The sequence below is a fragment of the Anser anser genome (assembly GCF_964211835.1).
Source record: "Anser anser genome assembly, chromosome: 5".
NCBI lineage: Eukaryota > Metazoa > Chordata > Aves > Anseriformes > Anatidae > Anser > Anser anser.
Genome location: NC_139725.1, coordinates 29546241 through 29559275, shown reverse-complemented (window position 1 = coordinate 29559275; position 13035 = coordinate 29546241). Strand labels below are relative to the sequence as shown.

Below are 13035 nucleotides of genomic sequence, written 5' to 3'. Positions count from 1 at the left end.
GGCCTTCTGCTTTGCGGGGTTTATACCTTGTTCGTTTAACACAAAACACAGCGAAGTGCAAAAAAGTCCTGTGAGGACTGACATGGAGTGTGGAAAAAGATCTAACCAAAAAGGCGTAGGTCAAATTCTGGGCCTTGGCCGGGTCCCTTTAATTGCTGTCAAGTACCAGTGCCAGTTGACCTACTAAGCCCCTTGCCCCTTGCACTGTGGAGGGATAAGAGCGGGTGAAGCCCAGTAATAGTTTAACTATGATTAACTCTCTGCCAGTTCCACAACAGAGGACGAAAGGTGCTGACTCCGGGCGCTTCCACACGCCAGCCCACGCTCTCCCGCCACCCCTCACGCTGCTGGCCTGCCTTCCCCACAGCCTGAAACTCCAGCCTGACCCTCGGCAAGGACAGGAAACCTGAGCCTGCTGTGACTCTGCAGCCAGGTCTCTGGCAGAGTTTATGCGGTGCTTGCTCCCTAAAGGAGGGCCAGAGGAAGAGGAAGAGCCATCTTGCTCTCGATGCTTAAGACACCTCTCCATTTCCCTACGCCTGTAAGGTCCCACTGCTCCCCACAACCACACACCATGGTAGGAAGAGATGCAGGGAGGCCCTGGAGCAGCCTAGGCACTCAGGTGCATGCCCTTCGTGCTCCTGAGTCTGCTGAGACCCTGGTCTCTCATACCTTACAATCCGTGGGGGTTTGGCCATTCCTCTCAACATGTGCAGGACCAGGACTCCAGACTGGCCCAAAGTCCCCAGACATCAAAGAAGATCTTTCTGCAGACTTCACTGTGGCAATGGAAACCAGTTTTGCACGTGGCAAGGCAGAAGGCAGCTAAACTGCAGTTTAATTAGGATGACCTGCCACAAAGGTTCTGTTTAAAAGAAGGGAATACCAAGGGTTTTACTTAAAAATACATAGATTTGTACAGTGAACTTCAACCTCCCCTCCGGTATTGTGAAGCTGGTCACAGGCACATCCTGTCCGGGCCTGAGAAGCAGACAGACAGACAGACCTGCGTCAGAAAGTGGAACCGACTGATCTGACTCGCCCGCGCCGAGCTGAGGATGAGTGAAACCATGCGCCGTGCAGACAGTGTGGAAAGCAAGCGGAGGTGATAAGGAGCGGGGGTTTTCGTTGTTGTTGTTGTTCTTGATGCCCTGTGGGAGAGGAAAACGATATTGGCGAGGATCGTAAACAGCAATAGTTGCCACCAAATAGTGGTAATGTACGGCCCTGAATTTTCAGCCACAAATGGGCACCAAGTGCCTGTCACCTGAGTGCTTGCATTGAGGAAAGCTTGATTTTCCAACAAGCACCCAGCGCTCCAAAATAGCCAGCATCACCTGCGAACGTGGGCTCTGATCCTTATCTGCTGACCATGTGCCGTGAGAGCCGTTTCCACCTAAGAAGCAAACACTTTCCTTCCATTGCCTCACCGAGCCACGTTTCCTCTCGCAGTCATTCACACCGGGGCTGTGTGGGGCCGAGTTAACCTAGGACAGCAGCGAAGGGGGGACAGGGACAGGCATGGGGACAGCCCTGCCCAGCACGCAGATCGTTTGCAGATCCTTGCGGCGTGGTGGGATTGACCAACACCTCGGCACAGGGCGTGTGCGTGCGTGTGATGTGGTTGCGGAGTGCACGGTCACCAGTGTTCAGCTGCCTACCCGTGTTCTGCGAGTGGCCTTGCGTTAGTTTCAGGCGTAATAACATCATGATATCATAATAATATATCACACTGTGATGACACCAGCCCATGGAGTAAGCCACAGCGATCTGATCTCATTCTGCAAACGTTGAGATGAGCATTACTGCTTCTCAGGACAGGTGGGTGGCAGGTAGATGGGGCTGGCACTACCTACATTGCCAGCCCTGGGTGGGAACGTGACCTCCTGGGTTATGCTCGACTCCTCAGCTCCTGATCTGCCTCAGCTGCGGCTGGTGAGTCACTGCACCTATCTGAACTCACTTCTTCCATCTGTGAAATGGTGACAATAACATTTCCTCACCTTATGGGGGGAGGGAAGGGAGCGTGTGCAAGAATGAATAAATGTTTACAAAGCACCTTGGGAGCAGTGTGCAGGCTGGCTCTGACGCTGCTGTTCGGAGGAACCGGCGCTAACGCTCTCCACATTGTTCCTTCCAGGCTGGGTTGCACCGTGCTGTGAGCATGCAGCATGAGGTGTCCTCAAGTAAACACTCCCCTCAGAGTCAACAGTCTTGAATGAGAGCAAATGAGATAATGCCTCAGGAGAGAAACAGAAGTGAAGTTACTCTCAGTGAAGACTCAGTGTGTTACCAGTAATTTCAATAAATTCCGTCAAAGGAACAGCAGAGTAACCTTTAAAAGAAAAAAGAATAAAGTAGAAAAACAAACGAGCTGTGACCATTTTTTTTAAGTGGTACCATGGTCTTAGGTTTCACTTCCCAAATGGGAAACAGAACAGAGAAGTGAATCCCCTTGAAATAAAAGTGAAGTTAATAACGGGACGCCTTTAGCTGCTCGCCACATCCTGTGTATGCTGATCGCTCTGTTTATAGCTGGCAGGAGCCCTTCTAGACTCTTCTCTACCAATTTAACTCTTTACTGAGCCCAGCTGCACTTCGTCAGCAGCCAGGAAAAGTCCTCCCCGCCAGAGCCACGCTGCTGTCAGCACAGTCCTGCACCCTCCCCGCCTGCACACGGGCACACGGCTGCCAGCACGGCGCTGTCCCTCGCGTGGCCCAGGGTGCTCAGCCACGGCCACGTGCATGGGTGGCTGCGGTAACCCCTCGGCGTCCTGCTCACGTGTTCAGTGGTGCTTGTTCATGCGCACACACACTCTTCATAGGCTACTGCGTGTGCTCACAAGTGCACACGCACACAGGAGCCTTTTGCTTTCTCCGGTACTGAAGAGAGATGGATAATCAAGCACTGCACCAACGTGCTTGGCAAGCCGTATGCAGCGCAGCTGTGAGGCAGACTTATCCCACTGCACCGTCACTGCAACAGCTCTTCTTCCTGGGATGAGCTTTGTGGCTGGGGGTTCAACTGCTTCAGGAAACGTGGCTTAAACTGGCATATTAGTTCACACGCACAGCTCTTTTTATTGGCCTGGTTTATTCTGGACACTTTGCTTTTGGTGCACTGCTGGTTCTTGCTGCTGCTTCTTGTCGTTCTGCGCACAGTGTTGGAGGTGAACGTGGGACCCTCTGTTCGTTAACAGACTTGCTCTTTTGAACAGTTTCACCAGACAACGTTTTGCCATTCACCACCCCCACACCTGGTCCTCAAAGGGTTTTCACTATTTCAGCAGCACTTAGAAATTCTGGTTTGCATTTTGGAACAGCTGCATTAGCAACAGACACAGTCATATCCACCACAGCATGAGTCTGTGGGTTTTCGATCCATCAGTGATACTAAAGGTGACAGACTGGTCATCTTTGAGCCATGCATCTTGAACGCATCTGAATTTGGGAAGAACCACACCACTCCACCCAGCATCCTGTTACAGTTCTGGTGGGTCAACCAGCTGCAAAATTCAGAAACAACTGGTGGATACAGCGTCTCAGCTATAAGGGCTAGAGGTGCACACACTGGAGGGCAGTGAATTTTGGAGTTTGTTTAATTATTATTTTTAATATGCCTAACAATGGGGAAACATGAATCATCTCTGTAGGCCTGAAGATTGCAATTGACCATCGACAGGCAAACTACAGCAAGAAACAAAGAAGGTTGTGGATGTGCTGTTATTGCAGAGTGGTGCAAGTTGGAAGGACACTTTCATTGAGAAATTTTATTTCCAGGTAATTTCAGTCCTGTCTGCTGGGCTGGCAGGGAGAATGGTCATGGCAGACACAAAGACACCAGTTACTGCAGAAATTATATCATGTGGATGCTTGTCTGCTAAGAAATGCCAGTACTGTTGGCAGAACTTCCATTTCACAGGGGAGGTCAGGTAGCCATCGAAGAGCCTCAGCCGCCTGCTGCTGGGAATCACTGCTGGAAGTATTATCCATCTGGACCGGTGCTTGCAGCAGAGATGAAAGAGAAAACCTGACCTGCTTTTCTCTTGGAGCCCCCTGAGGGTGGTAACAGACTTCTGATTAAGCTCTATATTAAGCTCTGCAGAGCTGTGGGCTGGGATTTTGACATTTCCCAAGTAGTACTAGACGGCCAACATCCTCTTCTTTGCAGAACAGCTAATCCCAGACATTTAAGAGTTGGGTTCCGAAATACTGTCAGTATCCTAAACAATATCATTTTAAAAATTTGAAAACCAGTAATGTTGGATTCAATATCTGTTTGTCTTTTGACTCTTCAGCCTTTGGGCTCAACTCTACAGAGCTTTCATGTTCTTCTCTGCAATAGCCAGCAGGAAAAGCATGTTTTTAACTGAAAACTGATTCCCCTATAATCACATGATTTATGGAGCAGAGTCTTAAAGAACAAAAAAGTAGCAGCAAGTAGGAGCAGTAGCCAGTAACTGATGCTTTGTGTTTGTGCAACACACCTTATCCCCTTACAGAAAGCAAAGGGTGAGCACAGAGGAAGCACTCTGCCATCAGCAACATCCAGGGCACTGTGCCATGGAGCTGCGCATCGCAGCATCCAGAGATCAAAGGCAGCTCAGACACCAGGCCCAATGTCTCTCCTCTTGCGAGGAGCATGATCAGCTCTTCTTTAATGACGAGGCCTTGCTTTCATTCCTCCACCAAAGGTCTGCCTCTCCACGGACACATGGGGTTGGGGGCAGAGAGACGCCCTGCTTGAAACACGACAGGCACCATCCAGCAAGCTATCTCCCCTCCTGGTCCCTCCATGGAGTGTGTGGCAAAGCTCGCACGTCTCTGAGGCTGCCACATGTAGCTGCGGGGCGTTTCTTCCTCTCCAGTTTCTCCACAAAGCCTTCTGTATGCAAGAAAGCTCGGAAACTCTGAAGCCACCCCAGGCTGTCTTCCCGCACGGAGGGCTTGGATGCCTTTGCTCTGTGTCACCTCTCAGCATTTGGTCCCCAAACTTCGGTCTCGGAGGCTGTGCAGCTCTGTACTGACTTCACAAAAACAAACAAAAGGCCTGGTAGCATGTAGGTCATTCTAGTGAATTATTTACAAACACACCCCCCTTCTGTTTCTTACTGCGTGGGGCTTGGTGTTACCACACCCTGCCAGGAACTGTGCTTGTCCCCAGCAGAGCCGTTCCCGCTCCGGGGCGGCCAGACACCACCGCTGAGCAGGCTTCGGGTGCGCGGGCCGGGCCTCGCCAGCCGCTGCCCCGGGCTGGATGTTGCCCACAAGGCAGCTGCATCCGGCCTCTGCAAAAGTGGGTCTCGGCAATCCAGCTGGAGCAGGTATGCTGCTACGGGTGGGTTGGCACGCCGAGCCAGGTTCAGGCCAGGTACGGGCTTATCGGCAGATCGCATCCTGTCTGGAAGGGTACTGCGAGGCAGGCTGTTGGCAAAGCACTCAGTTCCCGTGCAACTATTTTTAAAATCACCTTTACACCTTTCTCTTCCCCTTGATGACACAAATAAAATGCAAGCATGAGCCGGTTGTTACCAAAGGGAGCCATTGTTTTGTAGCCCTCTGCTTCGCTGTTGCAAGTGAAATAATATCTATTCTCCCTTCACGAGAAAGAGCCCCCTACCCAGCTCTGCCTTTGATCCTGTTGCTGCTCGTCCATGCTGCTTTTGGTGGGCTTTTGATCTGCCTCAGCGGGGCTGCTCTTAGGGAGCTGCTTTAGGTCCTGCTGCTATGGCCCTTCAAAGCAGGCAAGCAGACAGGGACTGCGATGTGCGACCAGGCTCTGCGACGACTATTCATCATGCTAATCCAGGCTCCAGATCTTTTCTGAGCAATGCTTGAACAGCCACGGCCCATGCCACTGGTGACCCCTACGAGCTAACGTCTAATTCAGAGCAAGAGGCTTGCCCAATTTCTTCTGAAACGGCTTGTTTTGGCTTCTGTGTAAGCTGAACTTTCTCCATCATTGTGGTTTGGTTTCCTAGTTTAGTTAGAAGCTTCTGGAGTGCCTCCCAGCTCTGCCTAGCCATGCCTGAATTTACAATAAATAATGCTCCACTGGCAGCTAATGTTGTTGCCTTGTTAGTCCTCTTCCCCTATTTGTGTTTTGAAATGGCATTGAGGGCTGCCTTCATCCCCACCACACGTGGCCCCACCACCCCCACCCCAGCAAGCTTTTCTTACCCTGCTGGCCACTTACTTCTCATGGATTCCCCCCCCCTCCTATCAGCTCTGACCCACTTTTTAATCCATGACGGGACATTTCATCCCATGGCTGCCAAGTATATTTCACTCTTGGAAGAGCCTTTATCAAAAAACCTTTTGAAGCCTGTATTTACAATGGTCCCTACTTCTTCCTGACCAGCTTTTTCAGAAGCCCAAAGAAGTCAACTGACTAGAGGGGCATGATTTAGACTCACAAAAAAATGCGTTCATTTATTATCACCGTATCCTTCCCACTTACTTTGGATGCTGCTTTTGCTCAGCAGTTCTGTTTTTCCTGTTTCTGTTTTGCTCCCCCACAGGGCAGAGTTCAGACGTGGGGCAAGGCAGTTTCTGGGACGTGCCTTCGCTCCTGCTGCAGCCCCCACTGCCGTCTCCCACCCTGGTGCACGCCAGCTCAGAGCCAGACGCTTTGCACAACCTCCTGTCCATGCATCACTCCCTCCTCCGTGGTCTCTGTTTGCCCAGAAGCCCTGTGTTATGTACAGTCCGGCCTTTCTAAAAAATGCAGCTGCTCCCGGCTGGGGGGCAGGAGTGAGGACGTCAGGGCTCTTCCCTTCCCACAGTGGGGAGCAGCAGCGGGGCTGGTGATGGAGATGAGGGATGCTGGACCCATAGCTGTGCCAACATGCACTGTGTTTTCTTTGGGAAAAAACTCAGGTAGGTCATAGGGCCAGGCACAGCAAAACCCCATCACCAATATGGGTGGCTATGGGTGGAGCACAAGTCTCAGAAGTGGAGGGGTCAGAGTGTCCCTGGGATGGAGGTGGGCTGATCGGGGCAGTGCAATTGCCTGAGCTAAGTGCCAGGCACTGCACATATGGATTGGGGTCTAGAGGTAGTTTGGCTTCCCAACCTACCTGCGAAATGCTACAAAGGGCTCTGAGAGGCTCCCAAAAGTGTTGTGGAAGCACAAGAGGCTGAGCAGGTTTCTCGCACCATCTGCAGGAGACCGCAACGGGAATTTCACCGCTGGCTTCCGGAGCAGCAGAGCTGGGCAAGCACATGATACCTCCAAAATCCAAGTTCAAATGTATAAATTTACCATATCTAACACCTCCCTGAAATCCAAACAGACTCGATTACATTCTCTCTCATTCTCTTAATGAATCAGTAATTATATTGAAGAACACTATTATTTGTTTGGCATGACCTATATAAACCCGACCTGTGGAGTGCATAGTTGGTGCAGTGCCAGTGCTCTGTGCCCTGTGTATTATTACCTTATAAACATAACCATTGTTTGAATTTCAGATCAAAACAAACCGAGCCACGTTGCTTGTCAGTTATTAGATATCTTTTTCCCAAATGCTCACCCAGACCGTATTACAATAACAATAATTATTATTACATACTTCCTTATTATATGTTTGTGCAGAGGTAGCACATTTGCCTTTTTCCCACACATTAGTAGCTTCTCCTGACTCTTATGATTCACTCCTGCTTATTTCTCAATGTCCATGAGCACTCTTTGCACTCCCAGCTGCATTTCGTCAAGACCTGCAGATTTACACAGAGATTCCCCATCCCGCATTGCACCAGTCCACAAAGGTTGCAACCGGTGCCGGGGCTTTGCTCCGTGAAGGAGTATACAAACACGTAGCAAGACTTGGACCCTGCCCCCAAGAGCTTTATAAATATTTAACTTGGTCTGATAACGTGATAGGGGCTGATAATGTGATTTGGACACACTAAGACCCAGCCCAGACATGGAACTTCTGAGGGAAATTTGATGGGGGGTCTCAGACAGCACACAGCAATGGTGCCCAGAGCCACTGCTGCGGCCTGGCTGCGGGGTGGGATCCGCCTTGCTGAACTTGGGGCATCCCGAAATTAGCTGTCAAGTTCTAAGCAAGTTGCCCATCTGCCTTTACAGTCGCAGAAGAGAAGTGGGCACTCAGCTCCAGAGTGAGTCAGCCCTTCTCAAGATAAATGCTGAAGATAGTCGAGGTGAATCACACAGCAGAGGTGCCTATTTGTCTCCATTGACTATGCAAGAAGCCTGTCCAACTAATTAGGTTTAGACACCTAACTTTTAGGCACCTAAACTCGGGAGAGAGGAAACCCAGCCTCATGGAGGTCCTTTGTTCCAGGCGGGACAAAGGAGACAATGGGAGGCTCCCTGGAAATGCCCTCCCAGATGTGGGTCTGACCAAAGCCCTGTGGACGAATCTGCAGCACCTGACCTCTTCTGCGTCTTCTCTGTTCAGCTCCTGGGGGCACGGCCGGGCGCTCCAGCAGTACCCAGCTGGCAGAGATGAAAGCACATTCCCCGCTGTGGTCTGGATGAGGCAACGGTCTTGTGGGAAAAGATGTAATAGTGGAACCGAAGGCGGTATCATAATGTGTTCACAGAAGTCGGGAGGAGCAAAAATGAGAAAAAAAGAAAAGGAGGCTTAACCCTTGATTCCTGCCTGGTGCTAAAAGTATGTTTTGATGGGATGGGATGGGATGGGATAGGCAGGGAAGCAAGCTGCCTCCCTGATGGAAATATCTCACTGAGCTGTGAAATGTGTGGAGTACAACCAGTATGTTTGAAAACAAGGCTGTGACAAGTTCCACCGTGAAGGGGCAAAGTGGTATTTTTCAGAGGTTTATAACTGGGCCTATTGGAGGAAAACTGCTGCCAGCACAGCAAGCAGCGCATTTTGACACCAGCACTGCATGGCGAGATCCTAGGGGCTCTCAAAGAGGTTTTGACCTTCTCCTTAAAATAAATAAATAAATAAATAATAATGTGAAAGCATTTAGTCCTAGCACATTCTTTCAGGGGAGAAAAAATCATGGAAACATTCCACCAGTTGACGTCTGCTGAATAAATCAGCAGCCAGCTCCAGCTGGAAACTGGCACAGGCGACCAGGAGTGGCTGTGCTGCTGCATTATCACGCTGGTGCTTACAAGCTTGCAAGCATGGAAGCAGGATTTGAAAACAATCCCGAATTTGTGCTGTTTTCTGCGATCTACGCCTTCCCATTTCCAGGATCACTTCTGCTTCATGCACTAACCACCCTATTGATACAAAGGGCAATTGCCGGTTCGATTTGCAGCAGGTGTCGGCTGCTTTTTTTTCCCCGGACACTGCCAACAGCCTCTCTCAAGCTTCCGGCACTCCCCTTGATCTGAACGCCAAAGCGCTCGGAGAGAGCCGGTGTCTCTGCCCCGGCAGGCCGGGCCTGCAGACGAGGTGGGGCTGCAGCGCGCTGCGAGACGCAGTGTGCCACCACCAGACCCACGGCTGGGACGCGGGGGGCAGTGGGACAGGGGCTGACCCCAGCACCTTCACCGGCCACCACCAGGCAGCACCAGTCCGAGTCGTGCTTTCTTCTTCCAACCCCTCAAACCTGCCCTCTTCTGCACCCGTCTGCGCCCCAGCCCCACGGAGCTTGGCACCAGCCTGGCTGCAGCCGCGGGGCCCAGAGGTGGTCGTGGCAGGCAGCAAAACACCAGCATGGGCTTGATGTGCATTAACCACATTGAAATTATAGCTTGGATCCACTAAGTTCAGCCAATTTCCTTATCCCGCGTCTGCTGAGAGGACACCTCTGCGTTTTCCACTGCAGTACCTTGTCAGTGCCACCAGCACTAAACTCGTGACCCTTTCTCAAGAGGCCACACGCTACCTCCACCTCCTGTCTTTTCCTCCCCTCACACCCAAACAGTAGCCCGGTACCTGAGCCACTGAGGGAGAGAAAGCCCTCCTTACGAACAACCAAATCAGATCCCAACCCCCCCTACTAATTAGCAAAGAAGTCCTGTAATTGAGCTCATCCTGGACGGTCTTTAAGTCATTCACAGGTGTAAAGTCAGAAGGATTAAGGGCTCATAATATTTGCCTGGCGCTGTTGCTACCAATTCCAGCAAAAATAATGGAGCTAGCTTCTTGGGTTTCACGCCACCACAAAACACACACATGCACACACTCCCTATTTTACGGATGTTTACAAACGCGAGCAGCCAGGAATCTCGCTCCGGTTGCTTCCCACCACCCTAGCACACTTGCCTGTATCGCTGCGTGTCTGCTGTCCCACCAGGCAGCTGGTCGTGTCCCCTCTGCTTGGCAGCAGGAGGAGGCCACGCTCCCCCAGGTGCCGGCAGCCCTGGCAGAGGGCGTCCCTACACCCTGTGGTTTCCAGCTCCGGCCATTCACACCTCCCAGTGGCAACCCGGAGATGTTCCACAGGCGGAGCACAAGGCTAAAATAAAAGGAAGGATTAAAAAGTTAGGGGCAGGCGACAAAGGGCAGGTGCAGAATAGCCACGCTGACATCCGCCTGCTCCACCTTAAAGGCCACAGCGTCTGGAAGGTGCCTGGAGTTGACACAGCCTGCGGGCAGCAGAAGAAAGGCACTGCTGCACCTCCACCTCCAGAGGCACGGCCAACAAAAATAGCACCTGACCCAAAAGATACGAACCGCCACTGCAGAAGGCTTCGGCTCCTCTTGCACTCCCAGCAGAAATAAGGGTGGGAGGTTTGTCCGGCCCCTAGCCTCCCCGCACTGGAGGAAGACACGTCTGCTGTAGAAGACGCGTCCACATGCCCCTGGCCCCCACAGTAGAGGGGAAACCCCTCACCCCTACAAAACTCCCTTTTTGTGTGATGGAAGCACTTCCCTTTCCTAGCTTGAGACCTCAGAAAGAGGCCAAGGCGGGAACAAACCAAACCAAACCAAGCCTTGTTTTCAACCATTCCGGCTTTCCTGTACTTGTGCTGTTTTTCAGGAACCCCTGCTTGGCTCAGGCCCCCAAGCTTCCTACTGGTGCGTGGCTCCAGGTGAAGGCATGTGGAGGCATCTCAAGGCAGCAATATTCTCCTGTAGCTACGGGAGCTGTAACATCACCAGACGGACCTGTGGCAAGGCTGGCGCTTGCGTTCAGTTTACACGCGGTGCCCCACATAACCTCTTATTACCCCGAGGGGGAGTTCAGCCGGGTGAGGAGCACAGCCACCCCGTGGGACTCTTCTCCAGCTTCTAGCAGAGGCCGGAGTGGGAAGCTGAGCCCAGCGGCCCAGGCACAAGATAGCGCTGACCTCTACTTCCCAGTGTCAAACTCCTCCTGCCCAGCCTGGACACCTCCACGCTGCACAGCGAGAGCCAAGCGCGCGAGGCCTACCTCCAGCCAGCGCAGTGTACTCAGCTCCACCTGCACAGGTGGGAGCGTTGGCTGCTCCAGTGAGGCCTCCTCCTGATGTCCTCAGGCCCATGAAAAGCAGAAGATGACGGGAAAAGGTCTGGCTGGCTGCAGCAGCCCCATACGCTGCTGGGAGGTAAAGAGGCTCGGTGTGCGGGAGCAAGGGTTCGGGTCAGCCCCTGCTAGCTCCTGAGGGGCTCCTGCAAAGCTCCTCACACAACTCATGCTCCAGAGGAGTCCATCAGGGTTGGTAGTCCATTACAGAGCGCAAGGACAGGGCAGGACTATGTAAAAATAACCGTATCGGGTCAGATCGGGTCTGTTTTAGCCTTCCTCTTACCTCCAAAAACAGCCAATGCTCAGGGGAAAATGCAGGGGAATGACAGAGCAGTACGTCACTGGGCATTGTCCAGCGACACACAGTTCAGGTCTGCCTTTGGCTTTAGTAAACCTCCAGGGACTTTTCCTCCATAAATTTGTCAAATTGCTTTTTTGACCCCATTTATACTTTTGACCTCCACAGCATCATGTGCCAATGAGCCCACAGTTTCGTGCACGCGCTGTTTGAAAAAGTACTTCTTTAAACCTCCCGGCTTGTCGTCTCATTTGCAGTCCCCTAGTCCGTTCCCCATTTTCAGGCCGTTCTGGCATATGCCAGCTTTTGGAAAGCAGTTTCTAACTGCTCTGCTGGATGCGTGCATGGACCAGGAACCTTATCTGTGCGTATTCTGAGACAAGTTTAGCATCTGCCTGCATCAGAACTGGGGAGCAAGAATGCTACAGATGCTGCTCCTGTGCTGAAGAGGGACTTGGGACAGGCTCAGAAGCCCTGGACATTTATTGCCGTTCCCTGGGCCCAGCGGTAGTGTCCCAGCTGGAACATGCCCCACACAAGGTGGCTAATGAGCATGGCATGCATTCATTCACTTTTTCAGTAACCTCCTTTAATAATTTACTTTCATTTATTCATTTACCTATCTTTATTCATTTCCATCTATCAAAGTTCTTGAGAGGCTCTGGCAGAAGGTGCAAGGCTCTGATTTTTCATTCCTCCAGTCGGTGTGAATTCATGCCCACACAAATTCCCACTTTGGCCTGGAGGGCTCTGACTTTTAGCCACGAGGTGGGGCGAGCAGCTAAATTCCTGCTCCGAGCATGTGCGCGCTGAATGCAAAGCAGACCACCACGGAGTCAGGTTTTGACAAGCTAAATCACTGGAAAAAAAATTCCTTCTCGGCTTCAGCGTTCGCTGCTCGATGCGTGGAAATGCGCGACCTCAAACCCCAAGTTTCCAAAACATACGCGCGCGTGGGGCGAGCGAATAATGCACAATTCAGCACAAGAGGGAGCAGGGAGGAAGCCGAGAAAAAGAAAAAAACAAAAACGGCTCAGAGCAACTCAGTAGTGAAATAGTTATCTCGGCCGGCTTTCTCGGTAACTCTTGGAAAGTCCCCGAAATGACGTTTCTAACCTAACAATTAAAATGGGTTTAATTATAGAGAGGCTCGGAGCCCTGGGAACAAGCACCATCTACAGAATCAGTAAACAACTGCAGAAAATAATAGACTGGTCTCTCCCCGGTTACTCCTCGCTTCTGGCCAAGGCGAAAGAAAAGAAACTAGAAAGAGAAGGAAATTCGAGGAACCTGATTGCTCTCCCTAAGTAAATAAAAAAAAAAAAAAAAGG

General features: G+C 51.5%; 1 protein-coding gene across 1 annotated transcript; it reads right to left on the bottom strand.

Moving 5' to 3' along the window:
* Positions 1–824: 824 nt before the first annotated feature.
* Positions 825–11422, bottom strand: LOC310901139 (uncharacterized protein; the record flags this gene model as incomplete). Its single annotated transcript, XM_083840263.1, has 6 exons — positions 825–5027; positions 7080–7231; positions 8406–8518; positions 10221–10413; positions 10632–10759; positions 11332–11422. 6 exons carry the CDS (start codon positions 11420–11422, stop codon positions 4658–4660), a joined length of 1047 nt encoding a protein of 348 aa, XP_083696389.1. The 3' UTR covers positions 825–4657.
* Positions 11423–13035: the final 1613 nt, after the last annotated feature.